Source organism: Aquila chrysaetos, chromosome 17, assembly GCF_900496995.4.
Source record: "Aquila chrysaetos chrysaetos chromosome 17, bAquChr1.4, whole genome shotgun sequence".
In the NCBI taxonomy this organism is placed as follows: domain Eukaryota; kingdom Metazoa; phylum Chordata; class Aves; order Accipitriformes; family Accipitridae; genus Aquila; species Aquila chrysaetos.
Window position 1 is genome coordinate 11633241 of NC_044020.1, and position 25379 is coordinate 11658619.

At 38.7% G+C, this 25379-nt stretch overlaps 1 protein-coding gene across 9 annotated transcripts in view; it reads left to right on the plus strand.

Moving 5' to 3' along the window:
• CAPRIN2 (caprin family member 2) overlaps window positions 1–25379 on the plus strand; it is a 36024-nt gene that overhangs the window by 5433 nt on the left and 5212 nt on the right. For 8 of the 9 annotated variants that reach the window (XM_030041242.2, XM_041118182.1, XM_030041239.2 and 5 more), the window contains 13 exons: window positions 1936–2022; window positions 4562–4800; window positions 6171–6253; window positions 8212–8376; window positions 8899–8942; window positions 10289–11134; window positions 16433–16564; window positions 16759–16846; window positions 17572–17627; window positions 18259–18369; window positions 20097–20207; window positions 20835–20987; window positions 23988–24171. In XM_030041242.2, coding sequence (XP_029897102.1) covers window positions 1936–2022; window positions 4562–4800; window positions 6171–6253; window positions 8212–8376; window positions 8899–8942; window positions 10289–11134; window positions 16433–16564; window positions 16759–16846; window positions 17572–17627; window positions 18259–18369; window positions 20097–20207; window positions 20835–20987; window positions 23988–24171 — 2299 coding nt within the window. The remainder of the gene's footprint in view (window positions 1–1935; window positions 2023–4561; window positions 4801–6170; window positions 6254–8211; window positions 8377–8898; window positions 8943–10288; window positions 11135–16432; window positions 16565–16758; window positions 16847–17571; window positions 17628–18258; window positions 18370–20096; window positions 20208–20834; window positions 20988–23987; window positions 24172–25379) is intronic. The other variant, XM_030041244.2, reaches the window with a different exon arrangement.

The following is a 25379-nucleotide window of genomic DNA, read 5'->3' on the forward strand; positions in this document are numbered from 1 at the left end:
CATTATTTAACTAATAATCTAGTCAAGACCCTTGTTTCAGTGGTTAAGATAGAAATACTGCATTTGTGCATTTCAGATGCAAATTCCCAATGTATATACAAATACTAGGACCTGTGATTGGTGATTGAAGCTAGTGCAGAGCTTAATAGTTTGGACACTTGCCTGAAGAAACCTAACTGCCTATAATACAGTGGAGCTCTAATATAACTTGATATCATCTATATTTTTCATTTTCTCATACAGAGGAAGAAGTGCACATCTGATGATAAACTTGTTTTGCAAGCAGTTTGGATTAAACTGTAATTACTTGTGGTGCATGCCTGCTAGAGCTACTGTATATGCTAGCCTTACTTTAGGAAACATTCGTTTAAAAAATTAGGAGCTTCCAGCAAGTTAAATGGTCTCACTGGCAATATTGTGCTGCTTTGCAAGCTGAGTAGATTTTCCTCAGTACTGTTCCTCCAGCATGCTGTTAATGAATGTTAATAACAGGTGTGACAAAGGAAAGCTATTGCTTCCCTGCAGGCTGAGTTATAGCTTGTCATCAGAGCAGTGGTAACTGTTCTTGATGTTTTCAGGTAGGGAGTTTTACTCTGGGATTTGCATTGTTAAAAGCACAATTAGCACAATCTGTATAGGAAGTTGTTGGTGTTAAATTGTGAGTCTTCCACAAATGTGTGGGCATTAGAGCCTTAGAAGTCATTCTCCCAAGTGCTAAGTGAACTGGCTAATTAATTCTTAAAAGTTGCTTGATAAATTGTGTGAGGACAACTTAAACTACCAGATGAGTGCATTACAGTAAATCCTGCACTTTGTTGTGTTGAGTAGTATTTAGGCCTAGTAATGTCTAGTATACTACAAATAAGTGAATACAAGTAACTGAACAATCAAACTGATTGAACACAAGAACATGTAACTTGTTTTCCAGTTGCTTAGGAACACATACAGAATTTGCATGTCCCAGATCTTATTGGGGCAGATTAAGCTTTTGTCACTGCACTGATGAAATGCTTATCAACACTAACACTACTTTGAAAAAGCTTTATATTAGACTGATGGGCCCATTCTAGAAAAACTTCTGATATGTCATAAGCATAAACCAAACTGAGTGTAAAGCGCATGTGAACAACTGAAATTTAACTTGTTACTTCCCAAGCATGCCTTATGGTATGAAGACGTGGGCAGCATGTCTGTACTACAGCATTTTGCTATCTTCAGAGCTGTGGAGACTTAGAAAAATGAACTTACTCCTTAGTGGGGAAGAACTTGTTAAAAATAGGGTATATCAAAATGCAATTAATAATCTACTTTAGTCTTTTGAAGACTGGCTAGTAAAATATCAAAGCCATTAGTGAAGATAAGAACACTGCTTTATTTGTGGAAACTAAATTTGAAAGACTCTTTTCTGAAAGTATGACTTGCCTTCCATATTGTTTTCTTTCTAAAGTTTGTACACATTATCTGTAAAGGCATTCCACCAAGCATGAGGGTAAAAGATCTGTGCTGGGCTTGTTTGTCTCCTGTATTCCTTCCAGCTTTCATATCAGTGTCAGATTTTAAGTAGCTGCTTACCTCTGATTGTTAAGACCTATGGGAACAAAAGGAAAAATGAAATAACTGGTATCCAGGCTTTTCTGTTTCAGCAATCAAGTGCTGCACAAGATGTTGCCTGGAAAGTCTAATACAGACAAACTTGTAGGATATCTGTGTGGTGGTGTAAGTTTGCTTTGTACTGCATCTCAGACAGTCATGGGTCAATGATATTCATGACTAGATTTAAAGTACCAGTTACAGACATAGTATCTTTAAAAATTACAATTTCAGAGAATTACACACTAAATGACTAGTTCTCTTTGAGAATTTAAGCACAAGGGGATTGAGATGCAACCAGTAGTCTTAAGCATGAAAAATACATTTTTATCTATTCCTTTGTAGGAGGCAGTAGAGAAATATGATGAAGTAGTACACAACTTGGAATTTGCCAAGGAGCTTCAGAAGACTTTTTCAGGACTTAGCCAAGATGTAAGTATAAAATGCTCTTCCCTGTATTGTCAGGAGGTAACTGCAAAATTTGTGCTACTCTTCTAATGGCTACTTTTATATGCCAATATGCAGAATATTAGGAAGTTTCTGTCTTGGAACTTGGGGGAACAATGTGCTTAAACTGTCTGGACTAGTGAGTAGAGCAGAGTAAATGTTGACAATTTCATGTACCACTGACCTCCACAATATGGTTACTCACTGTGTACCCCTGTAAGAACTTGTGCTTAAGTAAATTGAATCATTGGAACTCATCTGTGTTTGAAATGACTTTGGTTTACTTAAGTTTGAAACTGTTAACCGTCTTGCTGGTAGCTTGTGCCTGAGCTGGACCCATCCCCTGCATAGGTGCAGACTGGTGGGGGAGCAGCTCCACTGGAAAGGACATGCAGGTCCTTGTGGGCAGCAGGCAAAGTAAATTAAGTGTACCCCTGGAGCAGTGAAGGCTAGATTTAGGGTGAGGACCAGTAGATTAAGGATGACTGATTATTTGGTACTTGTTAACCAGTTGTGTCTATTTCTGGTCACTTGGTACACAAAAGCTATAGCTAAACTTCAGTGAGTCCTGTGGTGGGCCTCTGAAGGGCTGGGGCCTGGAAAATGAGACCTGTGAGGAGACCCTGGACGAACTGGGCTTGTTGGCCTGGTGAAGTGAAGGCTTGGCAGGAGATGCAATATTAGCTTTCAAATACCAAAGAGATTACTGAAAGGATGGAGCCAGACTTTTTTGCTGAGAGATGTGGTAGGAGAGGGAACAATCAAAAATTGAAATAGTAGGTTCCAACTAGATAGGAGGAAAACAGTCACTCAGAATAATTGAGCACTAGAGCAGGCTGTTTAGAGAAGTAGTAAAATCTGTCTTTGGACCTTTTCAAGACCTGACTGCACAAAGCTCTAAGCAATCTGGTCTTGATTCAGTGTAGCCTTTGTTCTGGAGGCTGGGATAGGTGACATCCCAAGATCCTTTCCAAACAATGTTTTGATGTTTCCAGTGAGGGAAAGTGCTGGGGTTAAATCATTTTGGTTTCAGTGAGAAGTACAGCTCTCAGTAAAATTTTACTGAAGCTTGTGGAGTTTGCCACTTATTCTGCTGTAGTTGTCTCTAATTATGGCAAGTCACAGATTTAGTTCTTTATTTAGGCCTTTATTCAGGGTTTAAAGCACTACATAATTATTTCTATGTAAGCAAGTGTTTTATCTTTGGAGAAACTGGTCTCTTGGCTCAAGCAAATACTATCTTCATGAAAAGATCTGATCCAAGGTAGTGCTGGGGATGCTAAACATGATTAGTCACTGCTCTGGCATTATTTCTCTGCCTCTTAGAGAATGCTGAAGGACTGGTAAAATGGCTTGTCTTGGTATTGACTGAGACCCAAACAATTTTGCTAGAGAGGCTTTTCTTGTATATGTAGTAATTCCAGGTAGTGCAGTAAATCTCTCAAAGCACTGTGAGCAGAGATTGAAGAGCCTTTTCACAGTCTTGCTGCTTTGGGTTACCTCAGTAATTGTATGTTGAACATAGAAACTACTGTGCTGAATGTCAAAACTTGGATTGCTTCCTATTGCTTTTCTCTGTAGCTCCCCATAAAATACTGGAAATGAAGGTTTGTGACCCAGTGTACCTTTCTGTAGATGTTTTTAGTAATCCAGCATTAAATTCTACCAGTTCATGTTTGTTCTTGAACTTATGCTATATTTAAAGGCTAACCCACTTTATTTTTTTCCTTGGCTCTACTTCTACCTGTACGGATTCTACAGCCAATACCCATTAGTGGAACACTAGGGGCCATTCTGGCAACAACATCCTTATATCCTTTACAGTGTGTTCTAGAAAACTAAATTTTCATAGATCTTGAAAAGAAACTTAAGATACCCCATACTGAGGCATTTTAAATTCTGCAGTTACTTGGATGGCTTCTGCTGCATAAGATGACAGTTCTCAAATGCATGAGGGCTGTGTATGTTCTGTGACTTGTGTTGTTGCTTATTTAGTGAGTGCTTCAGTCTTCTGCCAACAAATAAGAGTAACTGTAGGGTTCTGCTGTATCATTTAAATTGGAGTATTCAAAAGTGAAGAGGCAGTTGTCTCACTAGGAGAAATTTGAGATAACTTCTGCATCACTACCTTCATGTGATAAATGTTAAAGGTCAGCTAGGCTTGGATTTGTGCATTGGTATCAATTCTGTATACTCAGTTGTGAATGCTGTTACAGTAAAGCAAATAGCAGGCATAATCAGGATCTAAATATCATTAAGGCATATCACATATCATTGGAGCTACCAGTATCCAGTTTGACTAAAAGCTGTATGTGTAGAGAATTAGTAGGTAAATGGGGAGCTCTTCCAGAGGAGGAGCTTGAAAGATCTTGGGTATCTAAAGAGTTAGGAGCTTGTGTTATCTAACCAAAATTAGTTATTTTGATCAATGTAGGATGGTTAATTCTAGAACTTGATGTGTTTTATCCTAGAATCCTGTTACTAAACCATTGTATTTAACTGTTGAATTCATGTATTGAAATAGCTGCTGAAAGCACAGAAGAAGGCTCAGCGAAGAGAAAGTCTATTGAAGCTTGAAGCAGAGAAGAAAAAACTGCGTACAATACTTCAAGTCCAGTATGTACTGCAGAACTTCACTCAAGAGCATGTTCAGAAAGATTTCAAAGGTGGTGTGAATGGTGCAATATACTTGCCTTCTAAAGAACTAGACTACCTCATAAGATTTGCGAAACTGACATGTCCAGAAAGAAATGAGAACTTGAGGTAAGTTCAAGATTTTTGTCTAATTGGTATGCTTCATTCATTACAGTAAATGTCCTCTTTGACACTGCCACCTCTTGAAATATTATGTTTTGGGACACTAAAATTCTATTCAGTACACTTGCTTTAATCTGAGACTAGGAATGTAGCAGATTTACCTTGCTCTGAGTGTTAAAGGAAAGCTACAGTAATTACAGCCTTGGTTGTGCAAGTTACATACAAGCCCTGCCATCTTATGTCTCCCTGTGGCATTGAGGGGTGATAGTCCAATACCATTGTAAGCAGGGAGGCTGGTGGTGTGCTGCTTCCCTGAGTTCTCACTGTTCATGAAGTAAAAAAAGTGTGGTAAACACAGGAGAACTGTTTTGTATTCCATTCGCATGATCAGATGTGCTCCTTTATTCCAAAGGAGTGTAAGGTGGTAGTCCTGAGGCTCTTGCTACTAGCTTCAAAGTAGTTTTAAAAACTTGAAGTTTTTGATACCTCTGCACTAAATGTCATACATTTTAAGGTAACAGGTTGCCAACAGATGTAATGTATGTCAGTACTAACTTGGCACCATGGTTGTACTATGATGGCTTATGCTTAGCATGACAGCCTGTCTTTAAGATAGTGTGGTAAGAATTGTATTTAAATATGGAAAAAGTAGTTATTAGGTGGTAAGTTGAAACACTTTATGGATAAGAGTTGTTTCCATATTCAAACAAGTTCCGAAAACTTCTAATCACTTGTCATATGCTAAACTTGCCTAATCTTTACTCTTAAGTTAACTTCCAAGAAACAGCTGCTTATAAAAAGCTACACAATAGGAGCCTCTCATCCCAGTGGAATAACTTTATTTCTAGCTTATTCTCATTGTATTACACTCCCACAAGAAACATAATCCTTTCCTTTGGGATACTAAATTTCATCATGGTGGACTTCAAAATCCATTGTCTGGAGGGGAGTGGGTAGATCATGGACCTATGTCAAAGTTTCTCAATAACTAGCAGAGTGGCAGGAGCTGTTGATGGTTGCCCCTGCACATGTGTATCCAATAAACAAGGTGAGCAGCTGATCAAACAGCAATTGTTTCCCTGTCTGGGAATCCTGGCTTGGAATGAAGTCCAGCCGTATGGTCTTGCGGGATAGTGCTAGGCTCTCTAATCTGTCTTAATTACCAACAAAAGAATTTGCATTTGGTAGATTCAATCAGGTACAAACAGATACAGATGAATCACTCAGTAGTGGATAATGGGCTTAGGATTCACTGTATGTATATAGCCTTTATTTGGTAGGCTAAAATTTCTCAGTGTTAAAATGAGGGGTATTGGGATACTGCAACTCTTCATCTTGGCTATGATTCTACATGGTAAAACTGTCATTTGTTTTAGTGTTGAAGACCAGATGGAACAATCATCTCTCTACTTCTGGGACCTTCTAGAAGGAAGTGAGAAACCTGTGGTTGGAACAACATGTGAGTGTCTTGTCTAGAGAAATAACTTAGAGATCTGAAATTTGTGTGCTATTGAAACATCTTAAAACCAGTGAATATACATGGAAGTCTACTAAATTAAGCACTTTCAAGTGTTGTGTGTAACTCAGTTATCCAAGGATGAACTGCTGTTTGTTCTAAGTTCTGTTGAAGTACAGATCAGTAACGATACAGCATGCTTTCTTTTTCCAGGTAAAGACTTACTCTTCGGCCAATGTACTAGCACCTTTTTGAGGAAAAATGTTAGTAATTTAAATGCTGATGCATGAATACCTTACAGAACCAGCAGTGGGAAGCGCTTTGGGTAGTTATGTGCAAATGGGTTAAGATTGGAACACTGTTTCCAGCCATGAAATTGAGTGTAGTTGAGCATACTGATGTGTTTTACAAAGCTTCATTGGCCCCAGGCTGAATGTCCTACAGCACTGAAGATTTTCTTCTTATAAGAATTCTAGGCTCGTACCTGTTGTCTGACTACAATGTAGGATACCATACTAAGGAAGGATAGTCATTAGTGGACCTTGCTGTGACCTCTAATCATGCACAGTGCAGTCATAGACCTGTTGCAAGTGTCCTCACTTTTCAAGCACACCAAAATCTGTGGGACTCTACATATTTTCTTCCATCTGTGGCTTAGTTTCAAAAACCCCTGGTTGTAAGCCAACATACACATTCTGTGTTCTTATTTAGAACTTGCTTGTGAGGAAACTGTCCTTACTTGAGTTGTAGTGTCTTTCCTACTGCAAACAGACCTCACTTGTCCTGTTTACTCCAATCTTGTAATGGCTGTGTGGCAGTAATCTTTCATTTGTCATCAAGAATGTTGTTGAAACTGTTAGACCAGAGCACTAATGTACTCTATCTAATTTCCACATACAGACAGTTGAACTGTGAACTAAGTGTTAACTCTTGTCATACAGTTCTGGACAAAGTGCAAGCTGGCCCTGTATCTGTTGGCATGAATTGATAGTTGCCTAGTTATCTTGGACTCCAAACTTTTGTAGCTTTTTGGCTATCATACAAACTTTTGTGACTATTTTGTCAGTATGTCTATCCCTTTAGTGTCAGTCTTCCATCCTTTTGTGTGCAAGCTACACTTCAGATAAAGCTGTTACAACTTATTAGCATTCGCTGCCTTGGAAGACAATTTTTTATATCTGTATGCTAGCTACTAATTCTTGTTCATATGGTTGTCACTGGTAGGGGTGATCTTTCACTGAGTATTCTTCCTGTTTTCAAGGCTGCCCTGTCTTTCTCCTCTAAAACAATTTCTAGTATCACTGCTACTTCTGAGGTCTTTCTCTCTAAGCTACTGTCTCTTTTTTTTTGCATAAAGGAGGAAACTGGACAGTGTGTCTCAGTACACAGTTAAGCTTTTCTTCAACCATATCAGCATTGACTCTTTTCCAAAACTTCAGATGATTAAGTTCAGTCTGGAACAGTATCTTGCTTTCTCCCTCCCGGCTTGTTTTTGCAGTTCGTAACTTTTTCTTCTGAGGAGGACTGAGACTTACTATCCTATCACTGGGAAGAGGGTCTTGTAGGGCAGTTCCATAGTGACTTTGTTTAGCTTTACCTATGCTACAGTCTGCACAACATGCTTTTAGTATCATTGCTGGCTAGCTTATAGATGGTAAACAAATCCCTTTCTAAGCATGTGGGAGACCAGGTGGCTTGGTGTTTAGCTTGTGTGCATTTAAACAAAAGCTGCAGTCTTACCTCTGGATTGCAAAGATGTTTTTAGCTGTAACAGATAAAGCAGTTTAACAAATACTTCCCTTTTAGTAAAACATTTTATTGCTGTAACTCAGTAAGATGTGTGAACTTGGAGAAGTTGCAATTTATATAAAGTGGAGGAAGTAAGGAGTCTTGATCTGTAACCTGAATACCCCTTACTTTCAAATTTTCATATCTTAACTTCATGGACTTTTACTCTTCAGATAAACACATGAAGGACCTGTTATCCAAACTTCTAGACTCTGGCTACTTTGAAAGTATTCCGACTCCTCGCACCACTGTGCCAGTAAAAGAATTGGAAGAAGAAGTAAATAGAAAATCTGAGAGAACAAGACAGATGTCAAAAGGAGAGTCTGTCAAAGAACCAGGTGGAATATTACAGCGTTCAATTTCTGTATCATAATGTTGGAATAAGCTTGAACTGAGCATTGATTTTTTTTTTGCATAGCTTGATGCTAAATCTGATCCTATGCTGTAGCTTATTTACAATATGGTAACTAAAATGGAACATGCAAGGCTTGCAGCCCTGTTCTGCCTAATATTGTAGAAAAAAATCTAATTCATAGTAATACAATGTTTTTGCCTTCTGAGCAAGTCTCCATGTGGAAAATATGAGAATTGTCTGGTGTAGGGAATGTTACATATTAAAATAACCAAATTATGGATACTACAAAATGTTTCTTGCTTAACTCTAAACTTCTGCAAATGTAAAACCAAACCAGAAAATAAAAGCTTGTCTAAAAAAATAGTATGTTGAATGACAAGCTGAGCTTTCAGAATATCTGGTTTAGCAATTGACACTACTATTTAAATAGAATTAAAGACTTGCTACTGTTTGGTCTGCATTTCTGCATTTGATCAGTTGAAACAAATTAACATCCTTTCTCTAGAATCCATTATGGAGCTTATGAAGTCTGAAATACAGCCACAGGAGGTAAGATACTCCACTGCTAATTGCTTTCCTTTAGTATTGTGATTTATCAGAAACATAACTGTACTTCTGCAGCCCTTTTTTTAAACTTAAAAAGGGAGTCTGAACAGCAGCTTAGGTGTTGATTTATGTAGGAAGCATTAAAGACTTGGTTGCATTTCTATTTCTAACCCCAAATTTATGGCTTCTCTGGGGTATTCTGGGATAAATGGGGCAGGATTACATGAAGCAGTATAGTACTTTAAGGCTCTGGCACTTTCTTGAATAAACCAAAGCATCAGCCTTTAGAGTGGAAACACTGATCTTTTGTGTACTATGGGATAGAGAAAACACATCTGCTAAAGCTGTCTCTAAAAGCTAAGCTTACTGCAGTAGGCTTGATAGTGGTGTGGTTGAGAATGATGTAGGTCTTGCTCTGATTTGTCAGAAGAATAGGGATCCCAAGACAGACTTGTGTGCACAGGGGTGTGTAGACCTGTTTCAACAGCCCTTCAGACTCCTGAGTTAAGTACTCAAGCTTCAGCTGGCAATAGTGTAGAAACCATTAGACTTGGTTCAAAAGGTGGGGAGGGGTATCCTTTAGTAAGTGGAAATACTGGTTCTTGAAATACTGAATCCCTGTTTCCCAGGTATCCCACTAGAGGGTGTGCTCTAGAACAAGTTTTTGTAACCTACTGGTAACACTGTTACCTGACTCTAAAGCTTTTCTGGTGACTTGTCAGAAAAAAATCTGAGCTAGTGAGCCTTGTACATTCTTCACTTCACATATTTACTTCCTGTTTATGACAAAGTGGTAACTCAGGAAAACTTCAGAGCTCATCTTCATTGAGCTCTCAGACTTACTGACAGTAAACACAGTCTGGAGTTGCAGAAGTCCAGTGGTATTAAATCTGAGAATCTGAGGGTTATACGTGGCTACTAGGTCACAGATTTTGGGTGAAATGGTGCTGCTATGCTTAGCAGAATGTCTACTAATATAGTACCACAGCATTTCAGATGCCTAGGAGAGCTACCTTTGTAAAAATCACAGTTGAACTTGATACTGTCCCTGCCTAGGAACATCAGTTAACATTTAGAGTAAGGGTAATAGATTCACTCAGCTCAAGTATGTTTCACTTGTGCTGTTCAGGACTGTTTCATGCTTGTGTGGCATGCCAAGCAAAGCTAGTCTGCAGTGTTGTAGGATAAAGCCACGGCTGTCCACATAGTTTCTATGGCTAGTGCTTAAACTGTCTAGGCTCTGCTTTTAGTCAGAAATTTTCAGTATCTGGGTGACTTAACTTAACTGACCTGAACTGTAGTAGCAAAATGTTTTCTTGGGAGCCATTAAGTTTCTCTGGTCTATATAGTTTCTCAACAGGCGTTATTTGCCTGAAGCAGAATACTCTGTCAAGAAGAAGCCAGAAGAGCCCAAATCTTGGGAAGCTGAATGTGCTAGAAGGCAAGAACCTCCAAAGTCCTGGGAAATGCTTGTTGATATTGAAGAGCAGGAACAGAAGCAGAAACAAGAGACCTTAAAGCCTTGGGAAGCTCGTGTTAGGCAGCAAGAACCAAAAAGATCAGATTCTCCAAAGCCTTGGGAAACTCATGTTAAAGAGGAGGAACAGAAGCGTGAGTCTACAAAGCCCTGGGAGACCCGTGTTGAGGAGGAAGAACAGAAGAAGCAAGAAGCTCCAAAGGCCTGGGTAGCACGTGTCCGAGAGGAGCAGGAGTCCCCCAAACCTTGGGTAGCAAAGGTTAGGGAAGAACAGGAGCAGAAGAAACAGGAATCACCTAAGCCATGGATAGCAAAAGTTAGGGAAGAGCAGGAACAGAAAAAGCAGGAGTCCCAAAAATCTTGGGTAACTAAAGTTAAGGAAGAACCAGAACAAAAGCAGGAATCTCCAAAGCCTTGGGTAACCCAAACTAGGGAGCAACCAGAACAAAAGAAGCCAGAGCCTGTGAAATCATGGGAAATGCCTGTTAGGGAAGAGCCAGAGCAAAAGAAGCAGGAGCCTGTGAAGGCTTGGGCTGCACATGTTAGGGAGGAGCCAGAACAAAAGAAGCAGGAGACTCGAGAGGCTTGGGAAAAAGCTGACAGGCAGCAGCAAGTATCATCACAGCAGTTACAGAACCCTCCGAAGTCCTGGGGAGCTGCAAATGTTGGGCCAAAGGAGCAGATGGGGCCAAAGAAGTTTGATATGGAACCCAAAGAAGTGAGTTGGCATATGTAGTATTACCTGTCATAAGCTTTTGACACTAGTATGTTGGACTAAAGCTACCTATTAGCAGAGGCTTTATAAGGTGCATTTTGTAGGCCTATATTTAGATTCCTATTTCATTCTTTCTTGGGGGAAATGATTCTGGCAGTTAAACTTTATATTTGAATAGCAAGATGGTCTGCTTTGCTTTTTACATCAACACAGTATTGCTGTGTTTGAGCCTGGAATAACTGCTTTATGCATAAGACAGAAGAATTAACTTAGTTCATCCCTAGCTATTGGCTCTGTCCACTGTTATCAGTACAAAGCAGGTATGACTCATCCAGGGATCAAATACTTTGTCTGTGGCTGCATGCAAATAGCACTTCAGTAATTTTTTAGGCTTTTGATTAAAATAGCTGCTGATTCAAGAGAGATCTAACATCTAGATCAAGCAATACAAACTGTACAGGGGCTTAAATATGTATTTCCAGATGAATGCATAAACCATACTGCTATCCTGGAGAGTCTAACAATAGCATAGTTTGTTTTAGAAATGTAAAATGAAAGCTATTGCAGGGCTTACAGCTGAGCAGGCTGCTAGCCTCTGGTTACATTACCTTCTTTCTCACCTGTGCTTGGGTAGCAACAATTCTGATAACTCTAAAAATAAATAACTGAACTCTGCTTTGTCTACCATCTTATGTCATTAAGAGCAGTGTTTAATCTAGAGTTAGACTTCAGGAAGAAAATATGGGGAATTGAGCAATTATCTTACACACAATGTCAGCACTACTATCTTGTTTCTGCAAAAAAGCAGAAATCAATTCATTCCATATTACTCATACCAAATGATTAAGCTTAAATCTTGTCAGTAAACTTGGCATAACTGAAAAATGGATGTTCTTGTGCCTAGAGGCGGGAGCGCAAACAGAAGGTTGAACACGAAATTAAAAGAGTATGTAACATGCAGCACTGGGTTACAAAATGGGATTAAGGTGTTTCAGCTTGATTCATCTTTACACTTAAGCTGAATAGAATCTTGTGTCCACTGGTGGTGGTGGTACAGGTGCAAAACCTGGTTGCCTCACTAAGTAACTCTGAGCACAAGTAGGTGTTGTGCACCCAACTATGCGTAGTATTGCTGAAACTATCTAAGTATTGGAATAGTCTCAAGCACTTTAAGATGCCTTGGAATTTCTGGTGTCAGATTACCTTAAAGCTTAAATGCAAGATGCTTCCTAATGAGATGGGGCTCTTATTTTTATATAGGACAGACAGATGGATAGCTTAAGTGGTGGACAAAACTTTGATGCAGTAAGGAAAAAGGAGGGTCTCCAGTCAGTTGGAGAAACTTGCAAACTGCCTAGGAATCTTCATAGTAATGTATAGGTGTGCATGTCAGCAAAATTAAATGTTGGAATGTGAGGTTGCTTAAGCTGGATTGCTGAATTAAGTAAACAAAGCATATTTTTAAAGTATTCAAACTTTGATTTATGTAGACTGTAGTGAAACATCAGCTGGCTTATTTTTACTTAGTAGCTATTGACAAATGCTAATATCAAAAGTATATTGAATGAGTAGAAAATAGTGTGCTGTCAACCTAGCTAGTTTCTGTAATCATTTTTTTAAAAGATATCTTTGACTTGTAAGGTGCGTGTAAAGAACAATTAAAATTAATATTAAACTTTTTGGATAATGAAATTTCTCTTGCCTTTGCTTATGTGAAGAAAGAAGAGTCAGTGCAGTGCTATAGCTGGATCCATTTCACTCACAGGGAGAATCTATAAATGACCTTGTGTGGGATCTAGGCATGGTAGATAAAAGGCCTATGTCACTGCTGCTGCTTTCTGGAGCTGAAATTAACCTTTGTTTACTCCCTGAAATAACTGTTAGAGCTCTGAGATCTTTTAATAAACTGCTAGGTTTTGAGATCTTGAAATATGCTTATTTAACTTAAGGTACCATAAGATACAATACTGAGGAAGTTGAGCCTAAGACAGCAGAGTGAGCTGATGTGCAGGCCTGTTAAACTGTTATTCTATTTAAATGTTTGTGCAATGTGTGGACCAGCAAACTTGGTTAGAGCTGGATTTGTGGCCTGCTATGTGAAAGCAAACCAGTTTGGCTTGTGCTTTCATCCAGTGCCATTTAATTCATACATGCTGTGAATGCTGCTCTGAGTAGAAAGCGAATGTTAATGGTGTATCTATATGGCGCAGTTGGAGATCACTGTTGTGATTACAGCTTAGGTATCACCATTCCAGCTCATTTAGTACTCCACAGCTAACAAACCTGAAGAGGAATTGAGGTCCTGTATTGTAGAATGGAGTTTTACTAGTATATGAGGTGGTTGAAAGTGTGTAAGATTAGTGTTAATGTGTAAGTAGACCTTCGGTCTCTATAACAATTCAAGCTTTAACAGGAGTACCTGGTATATTGGCACTCTGACTAGTAAAATTCCAAAGTGGTCAGTGTGCCTTTATGCTGGTTTATTTGCAATGGTTTAACAGGTTGTAAAACAAATTCTAGGTATTTCAACTCCATTTTTAGTCAGTTCTCTGGAGATATGTCAAAACAGTTTTTGCTGAATGTATACATAGTGTTGAAGTTAGGTTTCAGAAACATTGTTATGACAAATTAGACCCTAAAGTTATCAGTGCTGTGTAAATAAACTTATCAGTGCTGTGTAAAACTCTAACCTGAATGTTGCTTGAACCACCAATGTGAAGTGATCTCAGCATGTATAAGTTTTGATGGGAGCTGGACTAACAGGTTACTAAACTCAGAACCTGCTACCAGCTTGTAATGACTTCCAGAAATAGTATCTAGCTGTGGGCTAGAAAGAAAACTTGGCTTAAAACCATCTTAAGGATGTCAAGTACCTGCTCTTTTTCAAAACATCATTTTATAAAGGCATAAAACTGAAAATACTCTAACTTCCTGATACTTTTTTGTGTATGCTCTCTATTGCACTTGAATATTCTAGTTTTGAACACCTAAGTACCAGCAAAACAGCAAATCAATATGATGTAACTTCACTATAGCTACTTCTGGCTGGTGTATTTTAAAATATGCAGGAGCTAGAAAATAACTTCTACAGAATGGAGAGTCTCAATATTTTAATCCTGGCTTAAAGCTCTAATATCGTTTATGTAACCCTGTATGCTTGCTTTTCTAGTTGAAGTAAAGAATGCTACCAGCATAGTGCACAGAGTGTGAGCTGGGGAAGGAGATGAAGACTAACAAATTGTAAAAGCATACAGAAGATTGTATCATCTTTACAACCACAAGTGAAACACTGCAATCTCTTCTGCTTCCATGCTCTTGAGGCTGCTTTGACTTGTTTGTGTTTAATGTACAAGTCTAACTTAGGTAGCTAGTGGACAATCTTAGCTTCACACACTGCCAGACTTGACCTGGTTATGTTACTTTAAAGGTGAAAAGCTTCTGTTATCTGTTTACAAACATACAGAACCAGTTTGGTAGTGTACTTGTGTCTTAGTAAACTGTAGTGAGGGGGAAGAGGGTAACAGAAGCATTAATCAGTTTGACCCATAAAGGATTTACTGTGACAGCAAGTGTTTTAAGATTAAGTCTGCTTGTCAGTGCGGGCTAAAAGTGTACAGGAAGATTCAGATTCCTAGTAACCTAATCTATAACTTGCTGAGACTTAACTTTATTCAACTGTATCTTTTGTCCTGCACTTAGATCCTTAATAGCTTTAGTTCCTGTTCATTATTGGAAACTATACAGCAATATAAACTTGCATGGTCAGTAGTTAAAGGTAGTGCTTGTGGATCAGAAATTCTAATTAAGATAGAAGAGTGCATCTTTGTACTATGCTAGCTCTGGAATAAAGTAAAACTTCTTGGAACTCAACAAGTAGCTATTGTGTGAGCCACATAGATATTAGAAATGAAGTCCTCCAGAGTTACTGATGTGCTGCATGTACATGGATTATGCTTTGTGAAGCTCACTAAACCCTGCAAGCTTCGTCCCTGTGCATGCTATTGGAATTCCTCCAAATGCTAGTGATTAGTTTCAGATAACCATTGAAGAGGAAATGCAAGAATGTTTGGGGGCTTGTTGTCCTAAAACTGGACAAAGAGCATTTCATCAGTTTGTTTTGAATTTAGTGTGACAATTAAATGTTGACACATATACCCTTCTGCCATATAGTATCCTAATGACTTTATACAAATACTCAACTCTACTGCTATACAGTATATTTAAGTAGTAACCTCATACTAGAAAGACAAATGTTTGCACTGTAGGAAAGTAAAGACTTTCACATGTCCCTGTGTCCCAACATTTGGGCCAGTTGAAATAATGCAATTACTTTATGTCTTCAGATTTGCTTCCCTCTAGCTCTACAGACAAACATAAGAGCAGCAAAGCTTTAGAGAATCACTAAAAAATGTTTTAAAAATACTTATAACAAGCCTACCTCTTCCACAAGCTGCTTTCAAAAGACATGTTAGACTATCTAGACAGTAATATTATTGTCACTCTAAATAACAGGGCTTCTGCTATTTAAGGAGGTTACTATCATGATTTTTGATACCTTAGACTTGGCTGTTCTCTGATGAAATGTTTCCCTCTTAAAGTGAAGTGAGAACCTGTTGGGATGCGCTGTTAAGGGACCATCTGAAACAATCACGGAGTAATAAGGCCCTGCAGAAGCCCTTATTTAGCTACAAAGTTAGGCTCCCATGTGGGAGCACAGGTGTATTTTTCATGCCAAACTTTGAAAAGTTTAATGTAATACTTTCTGCAGGAGCTGGTGCATTGAGAGTATCTGGCTCGTTAGTGGAAGAACTTTGGTCTAATCCCAAGTAACCTGCTTGCAATGTATCTCTTGGGGGCAGTTTCTTCAGAATGTCTGGAAATGCCATCCTAATAAAAGATACGTACTTACTGGTATGGGCTCTACTGGGAAGAAGTATGTTTTAAACCTTGAGTGATGCAGCTTTGATTTTTAAGTTTGTTTGGGCCTTCAACTTAAATATGTGGGTTTCCTTAGATGGAGGTGCCTAATTTTGCACTAAATGCAGGCAACTTGCTGTCTTCTGTACATTTGACTGTAAGAAACTGAAGTGAATTGAGTCTGTGGCTTAAATGGTTGTGGCAACAGTAAGCTGACTTTTTTTTTTTTTAACCAAGTGAAAGCTCGATTCAGGAAATATCAATAACAGCACAGAATTCCTTGGCCCATGGTGTCTGACGCCTCTAGGTTGCTCTGGGAGTATATTGGATAAGGCAGCTTGTCTTGCTTCCAATATTAGATTTAATATCTTTTCTCCTTATTAGGTGCCTAAACCTGTACATCAGCCAGCTGCAGAATTTTGCTCTACTTCAACTCTTCCAAAAGATCCAGTATTGAGAAGGGAAAAACTTCAGGATCTGATGACTCAGATACAAGGGACTTACAACTTCATGCAAGTATGTTTTTCTCTGCTGTTGTAGAACAAAGCTCCAATTCCTACTGGTTTAGGGAAAACAGTGTTAACAATGCATGTTTGCACTGAATGAATGAATCTAGCTGTAATTAGCTAACAGCAACTTGTCAAATGAGTGTTTCATGTGTATCTAGAGTTTAATTTTTTTTCTCCCAACTGATGATCTTTTTTCAAAAGGAGTCCATTCTGGATTTTGATAAAGCTTCACCAAGTGCCATTGGTTCATCCCAACCACCTTCAGTTACTCCAGCAAGTAGTCCTGTAGGTAGGTAATACTATAAGTGTAAATTGTATGTAAGATTTTGCGAACACTGACAGGGTTTGCTTGGGCTGTAGATCAGTAGGCCTGATGAAGACAGCTTGTCAAATTATAAAGAATACCAATGATGGAAAAAAAAAAAGGCAGTCTGAGCTACTTAACTGCTTATTTGTTGCTGGAGGTGGCTTAAGTTGGTGCATCTGCCTGGAAATTGAATGCTTATATAATCACTGACTGGCATGTGCATCTGAACCCAGCTGCAGAATTGACATGCTTTATCTGTGTAACAAGCTTGTCTAGATGTGGTGTATATAGACAAAAGCTGTGAATAAGCTCAGGATAAAGAGCAGTTACCTAGCTACACTTAGAAAACTGGAACTTTCTACAATGGGCCTTCTTAAGAAACTGTTTGGGTGGCTCTTGGGCTATAAAACACAATTACCCAGTTATTAAATACTTAATTGCTTTTTTTATCTGGAAAGTGGGTATCTCTTTTGTGGTAGAAATATTTTTATCATTAAATACCTGTCCTCTTTTACAAAAAAGAAACTGAAGTTTTCAGTTGGGGTAGTTTACTGATGCTAAGTCTCAATATTTGCAGTGCATACACTAAAAAACAGTATGTGTCTTCATACACCAAATGTTTTCAAAAAGTCGAACTGCAGACTGAAACTATATGTAGTGTTTGAATTTAAAAGTAAATGTTGCTTAGTGCATTCTTTTTTTTACAGCTTCAAAAGAACAGAAACTGCCAAGTCAGAGTGATTTTCTTCAACAGCCCCTTCAAGTAAGTTGCTTAGGGATGCCCTGAAGAGGCAGAGCTGTAGCCAAGGAATGATATATAGATTATTCACTAGGATAGACTTAGTACTTTTCATTGTTCTTATTGTCAGTAGTTTTGTAACAAATTTCCTGTAACTTAGTAGCTTGCAGGTCGAAGATCACTCCAATGCTGACAAAGTTGGATGCTCTTCTGCTTGAAAAGCAGCAACAAATGTTTGAAATTTCTTGAAGTAAAAAGTATGTTGAAGACATGCTGAGATAGTTTGAATATTTAACCCATAGATTCAAATCATAGCTAATAACTGTGTGCAGAGGAATGTGCTGCTTTTTTCTTAGTGCATGTCTTCGTCTGAGATTCTGGCTTATGCCAAAGATACAGTGTCTCAAGCTTTGGCAGCCATGGTTAAGCGAACCTTAAATTCACTTACTGTGCTTGCATGTCTTGCTACTTTGGCTTTTAAATAGGTTTCCTTGCCACTAATGAGAATTCCTAAGAAACTTAAGCTAACTGTTCAAAGCACTTCAGCTCCTGCCTCATTCTGAGGCTTACTTGGAAATGCCCACAGTGTGAGTTTCAGTGAAACCAAACACTTAAGAGAAAACTGAGATAAGGTTTTGAAATCTCTTTTTGCAAGGCTGCTGCTTCATCCATGACACTGCATGGTTCAAATACTTCCCTAGCATCTGCTGATCAGACTCTTTCTGGCTCTGAAGCTGAAGACTTGGTGACACCACAGACACAACAGGTAATATACCCTGGACTTCATTGGCATTCAAAGATCTGTGTGATAACTAGCCCTAACAGAAAGCTGTGGTGGGGCCTCTCCTTAATAACTATACTTGAACAACATACAGGGACAGAATGCAAGTGACAGCAATAGTATAGCCTACATTCTTGAATATACAAAGGTGGTTGGAAGAGTCTTCCTAATACAAAGTGCAAAGTGGCCAGTCTGCCTCTTGAAATGGGAAGGGTGTGGGGTGAAGAATGCAGGCTAGAAAGTGTGGTGCATATTCTTGTGGGAACATATAAGCAGCATAAATATTTGCTTTGGTTACAGTGTAGAATACTCCCTCTAATGACAACATAGAGGATGCATAAATTGGGATGGATATTGTCATGAAATAGCAAACTTCTATGTAAGCTGAAGACTGAGATGTGTTCTCTCAAGCACTGACTGAAGAAGTACTAGGGAACTGTCTTTCTGATGTTCAGCCAAGACATCAAACTTTGCTTTCTTAACTGTGTTTATGTGCAGTTAAATCTTCAACTAGCATTCAAATATTGTTTAGAGCTGAAAATAGTGTTTCAACTTATGCAGATCATGGTCTTAGACTTCTTGCAGAGTATATTGCTGTGTTCAGAAACACAGCTGGCTCTTTCCTGTTGGAGTCTCTAATACAGTGTATGTAGCTTATAATGGGGAAATGTTCATGCTTTTTAAATGTGTTTTGCTGATGTACATGCTATTATCAGTATACTGTGCATGTAGCATTTACTCTATTCCTTAATATACTATAGAGTTGAATATAACAGCCTTGACAGGGATATTCTAGTCTTGCTGCCTCTTGAATCAGCAGTTTTGGCCTGGTTCTTGACACCTTCTCTCACTTCTGCAGTGTCATAAGACTTCTTGTGCTGACAAGGATTCAATACTTTTGCTGTTTAATATGCATCCAGAAGACTTGTGCTGTGCTATAACATAGAACATCTGATTTAGTAGAGTGTTCTGAGTTTTTTGCTAACTTATTGTTTGGAATTAGGGTTGCTCATGCCCTGCATATCTCTAGTCCCTTAGGCTTGAAGTGTGGTGTCTTTCTTTTCCAGTCCTGCTTCTCATGGAAACCAGTAGATAAGCTTTGTTTGGTCCCAGCACAGCCAGGGAATACACTCCATGGTGACAGTGCACTCTCCTGGTATGCAAGTGCATACCAGTTCTGTCTGATGCACCTGGGATGGTATACATGGCGAGAATGGGACTGGTAGTCTTTAGCCCTAGGGTATGTATCCAAGTATAAGCAATTCTTAAACTTAGCATTACAAGTGTGAGCTAACTATAGAATATGCAAGTTTTGCAAAAGCAAACCAAAGTTTGGCTCTTGTTTGACACAGCTTACCAGAAGCTTAGCATCAGACATGCTTTTGCATTTAATTCAATGAGACAGGTGTGTCAGACTTCACTGTGAATAACTGCTTGAAGCAATATACAGTTCTTAAAATTATCTGACTTTGCAGGGCTAGTTGTACAACCTGTTGTGTAAGAAGGGTAATCTAAGTCTGAATCTCTAAAGCTAATTACTTGAAGCTTTTGGTTAAGATGATTTAGTACATTTACTTTGGACTTAATGTTTGTCATGGTCTTTCAAAATCTACTTGTTTCAACTTTTGCACTGGTATTTCATAGCTCTATCAGAACTTTGTGCTTTCTGCAATACTTCTTGTAATAGCAGGTACATGTATGCCTTCTTCTAGGCATCAGCATCACTTTCTCAAGAGACTGAAAAATATACTTCCCAGCCACTGTATCAGACAAGTTCACGTATTTCTGAGCCACTGATACCTAAAAAGATTGAAATTGCCCAGGTGAGCTATCACAATACAGGTAAGGTAAATTGGTTGCTGAAATGTGTCTAGAGCCTTACATTCCTTTTTTACTTCTGATTCCTATAAATATTGGTATTCTAAATCAACACTTCATTTTGCCATCTGCACAGATGAGACTTAATGCTGGTTAATACTTTGTCTGGACAACTCAGCATTGTTTCTAATCTGAAACAATTGACTGGGAGGGGAAAAAATAAAATCCCCTAAACTTTCTGAGTTCCTTTGGAAAAGAGAAGTCCCTTTTTAATATCAGCTAAAGAATCATCTTGCAATAAATGGAACAGAAGGCATTCTGTTTCCTTAGTGGTAGGAAAAAATACCTAATGTCTCTTTATTGTCAAATTATTACAATGAGTGGTATGTATAGTAGCTCATAGGCACATTTCACTTAATCAGCAGAGACTGCAATAGAAGTACTGTTTGCTGAGGATGCACAGCAAGATTTGAAATTGTAAGCAAAAGCTATTTTGTAGCTCTACTATGTCCAAATGTCATCCTGTAGAAACTGCTGACTTCTGTCAGTCTAGGCTTTAGAACAAATTAACTGCTTCTGTTACTGCCTGATAACTATCAAGTGACCTTTCATTACATTTGTTCTTCCCTCAGGCAACTATTCCCCTCCCAAGTGAGCCACAGTCACCATTGCCTACTTCAAGCACCTCCATGTCGCCAGTACCACCAGCGCAAAGCTTTCAGTCTCCTCCAGCAAGCAGCAGTTCTGTCACAATAACAGCAGCTCCCTTTCAGGCTATGCAGACTGTAAGTATGCAACTTGAGGCCACAGAAGAATAATTGACAATTATGCTAATAACTTAGTCCTGATACTGGGGAACTGGCTCCTTTTGATATAGTACAGAACTTGATAGGTCATTTGATGTTTTAATGTTAAAAACCTAGATTGGAACTCTGCTTCTCCAATGCCTTCAGAACTTAAACCAGGTCATCTAAGAACAGAGATCCTGGTTTTGCTCTGTATGGTCCCAAAATCTAATACTGGGATATCTTAGTAGCCTCAAGGAACTAAGAGGGAGAAGTCAGACCTGAAACAAACAGGTTTATAGCTTTGCCCCCAAGGCAAAGTTGGCTGTACTTAAACTGTTTTTATGCATAGGTCTCAAATAATAAAGGCTGCAGAGAAGAGAGGGAATCCTGAAGTACATAGTTGTTAGGACTAAAAGCTTTCTGAGGCCTGAACCTGTCTTGCTACTTTTTAAACTGTTTGCTTTAGTTGGGTAAAACTCATTCCATTGGAATTGTGGAAAATGTGTCCTTGATAAAGACTGGTGTAGCTCATTATCCTGTCTTGCTAACAAGTAGTCAAAATAGATGTCTAGGGAGTAGTCCACACAGACTATGAGCGGTGTTTCTTGCAAATAGATACTATTTTTTTCAGGCCATACATCATTAGTAATGTTGGAGAACATTAGTGAACACTGCTACTGTGTGGTAATCTGCAGTGCAAGCCTAGAGGGACTCAGAGAAAGGGTATCCATTTAGTTGTTAAATGTTCCCTTCCTTGTACTTGGTCTTATTTAGTCCTCTACCTTCTTCAGCAGATGCTAGAAACCTTCATTTAATGTTCTTGCTCAAAAGCAAGCTTAGAAAGATGTCACTGAGATTCTCCAAAGGCATTCTCCATCTCAACAAATGTACCAGTGCAGTTCCAGAACTTGCTGGACAATCTGCATCTTGCAGTATTGAGACATATGTAGTAGGATTTAGTGGAAGAAGGTAGCTAATAACCTTTCAAAGCACAGGAATTAATGAGTAAAACAACTATGACATCCTGGTGTGGTCTGCAGTAAATCACTACCATGACTTTTTCTCCTTGGTTTTCTGTATTTGTAGAAGATGTTCAAGTAGAACCTTCTGCAGAGGTACAGAATTTTGATATAGATTATAAATAGGGTTAGTGGTGGTAGGGAGGTGATTCTTTCTAAGCTGGATCTATTTAAATTATGCTAAGCGGCTAGGTGGTGATTTTTCATGACAGTGGAGAAATAGTAGCATGCTATGATCAAGGAATTGAGAGTCTGGGGATCCAGTCTGTAAGATAAGCATCTGTTATGATATAATATGGAGTCTTGGTCTGTCATTCTGATTATATCTGAACCTAGTGTCTGTGTTCAGAGTGCTTTTGATCATAATGGTACTACTGAAAGTTCACTTGAATTAATGCTGTGGTGTTTTCAGAGATGTTAAATGTTCAAGATTTCTCTTGAGATTTTTGGGTTAAATTGGCAAACATCTGTCACTAAATCGCTAGGATGTTAATACCTCGTATAGTGGTAGCAGTCTAACTTTGCAGTGCAGGGTTTTCTTCTTCCCTACATTGCTTAGATTCTCATTGCTGCCAGGAAAACATAGCCATTGGATTTCAGTAGGTAGCCAGAGGTCAGATGGTTCCTTGCCAAATAGTGGTAGTACAGTGACAGTAATGGAAGCATCTGATTACATGTCCTCAGATGTCTGAACATCCTATTGCTGCCATTGTGCTTATGGAAGCTTAAAGGCAGATCCTACCTGTAGCCCTAGTCCTTTATTAGAATTCCACCTGTAGCCCTCACTGTAGGAAAAAGTAGACCACTTGCTACAAATAATTCCAGGATGAGTTGTGCCTGACTGCACAGCATCCTCAAATTTCTTAGAGGATTACTTTGATCACTTCATCTGGTAAAGTAAAAAAAAAAAACCACAAACAAACTCCCCCTCCAATAAACAAACCCAGAATTTGTGTTATTTTATAATGGTTCAAAATTTATATTCAACACTTCAGTATCATGAGGGGTTTCTGTGCTGGCTCCCTTTTAGAGGCAGTATTTGGTTTCTTGACCCTGGAAGAAGTGTTCATTTCCTATTTTAATTATAGAGGCTTCTGCAAATGACAAGAATTGTCAAGCTGTGAAGCTGTTCCTTGCATCCAGCTGTAGTTTTGCCCTGGACTGCCTTCAGACAGTTTATAGTCTTGGAAAATGGTTAGATACACCTCTAGACTCACTACCAGTACTGCTGACAGCTCTTTATGTGAAATTTAGATCCTTTTACTCAAAATAGACTTCTTTCCTATTTGATCTTGACAGCATCAATTCTGGTAATTTTGGGTTATTGGCTATAAAGCAATACAGTCACTGAGTGACTGAACTCTCGTTGATTAGATTTAACTAACAGTATTATCTGCATGCCACTCTAGTGCTGGGGCTATAACATTAAAATTTGAATTACAAGATTTACTTAGGCTACATGTTTACTCTGAGGTAACTTAAAACAGGTAGGAAAGTTGAGGTTCAATTTACCAAAGGGGTGAAGGCTGCTTAATATGGTATTTGAATGGATAGTAGCATTGCTTCAGGTTCCAAGACCCAAATTCTTCCCACATGTGAATATCTCATCTCAGTATAGGCTGTCTCAGCTTCAGGTCAAAAGCTGTAGGACAGGTAGTCAGTGAATTTAACAGTGGATTTCCCATAGAAGGAAAATAGCTTATTGTATGGTATCTGTTCTGTTGATCAAATATGGTAGCTATGGTCAATCAAGCTATGTTTCTTGGGTAGTAGCTACACAAACAGGAGTAAGTTCTGTAAGCTTACTGAGAGGGAAAAGGATGGGTTGAAGTACAGTGCTTTTGATTATTTCTAAGAAACAGTTGGTGTTCTAGAAACTGATGTAGGTGTATGGATTTAAGCCATGGCATAGCAGGGTGGTGGCATTAGGCAGAGACTTAAGCTGGTAGTGTTAAGCACTTGTTTTGAAATGTTGTAGGTATTTAAAGTGAATGCACCACTGCCTCCACGTAAAGACCAGGAAACTAAAGAGGATTCTTCATATTCAGCAGGATATAACCAGAGTTTCTCTACAGCAAGTACACAGACTCCTCCTCAATGCCAGTTGCAATCTTCTCATGTTGCAGAACAAACCTCTATTTCACAAGAATCTCTGTCTTCGGGTGAGAACTGTACTTCTATCTGTATTTCAAGTAGTCTTTAAAGATCTTCAGGTTATAGTAGTGTTTTAATTCATTACCATGTGCTGTGAGTTAGGTAAAATTCATAAACACTGTTATTTAGCACCTGTTAACATTAGGGCTACATCAACCCTAACCTAGTTGATGGTATGGTATGTAAACAATTTCAAAACTGCTAGCAGGATGAAAGGCTGCTTCAAATTAGTTTCTGTACTAGTTGCATGGACAGTGTCACATGCCTGAATTTCCCAGTAGGTGGGAAATTCAAGTATGCAGTGATACTTGCTGGTCAAACAATTGTTTCCTTGGAATTGAAGCAATGATGAAATACTCTAATTTCGAACCATTCACTTGGTCTCTGGTAGTAAGCACTAGTGCTGGGAGTTGCTGAATGCTAAATAAGAAAGCTGGGATAAGTTTTCAGTCTGACCTGAGGAATACTAAACCTCTGGTAAGTGGGGTCTTGAGCTGCCTTAACACAAAACTGACCTGCTTGATATTCAGATTCTGTACCAGGTGAATTTATATAGCTGACACTAAATATGAAATGAAACTAGCCCCTAAATATGCCTGAAACTGGTTCCAGGATGAAAGGAAGCTGACAACTAGGGATCTGGACTTATAACACTATCTAATCAAGTGACTCAAGGTCATTTAAAACTACTGTTTTTCTGCCAGAGGAATCTTCCTAGGAATTACACTATAAATAAACTGATACTCTGTAAAGTCAGTGAGACATATGAAGATTAAAATCCCCAAAGAACAATATAAGTATAGCTGTCAGGCAAGCATGTTTAGCCTGAATGCTCCTCATCACTGAGACTACAGGTGATCAGCCTTCTATACAGTTTTTTGATGGAACATCATGATTTTTTGATTAATTTTGTGCAGTGGCCCTGCACAGACTTCAGAAAGGGGTTTAGACTCACTCTGGATCAGTTTTAAGCTTTTTGGATGGATACAAAGCATGGTCCTGTGGAAACACATTCATGGTTGCAAGGTCTGTATTTAAAGCTAACTATTCAATGACCCTGTGAGTGAAAAGCATTCTTGAACACCTGTTGCTTGGGGTTGAACTGCCTAATAACATGTAGTAGGAATGTCTGTTGAAGAGACTGAACCCAAAGATCTAGCTTTCCACAGTTGTCTTATTGCTATCTAAATAAGACTGAGTTTGTCTCATTTTGAAG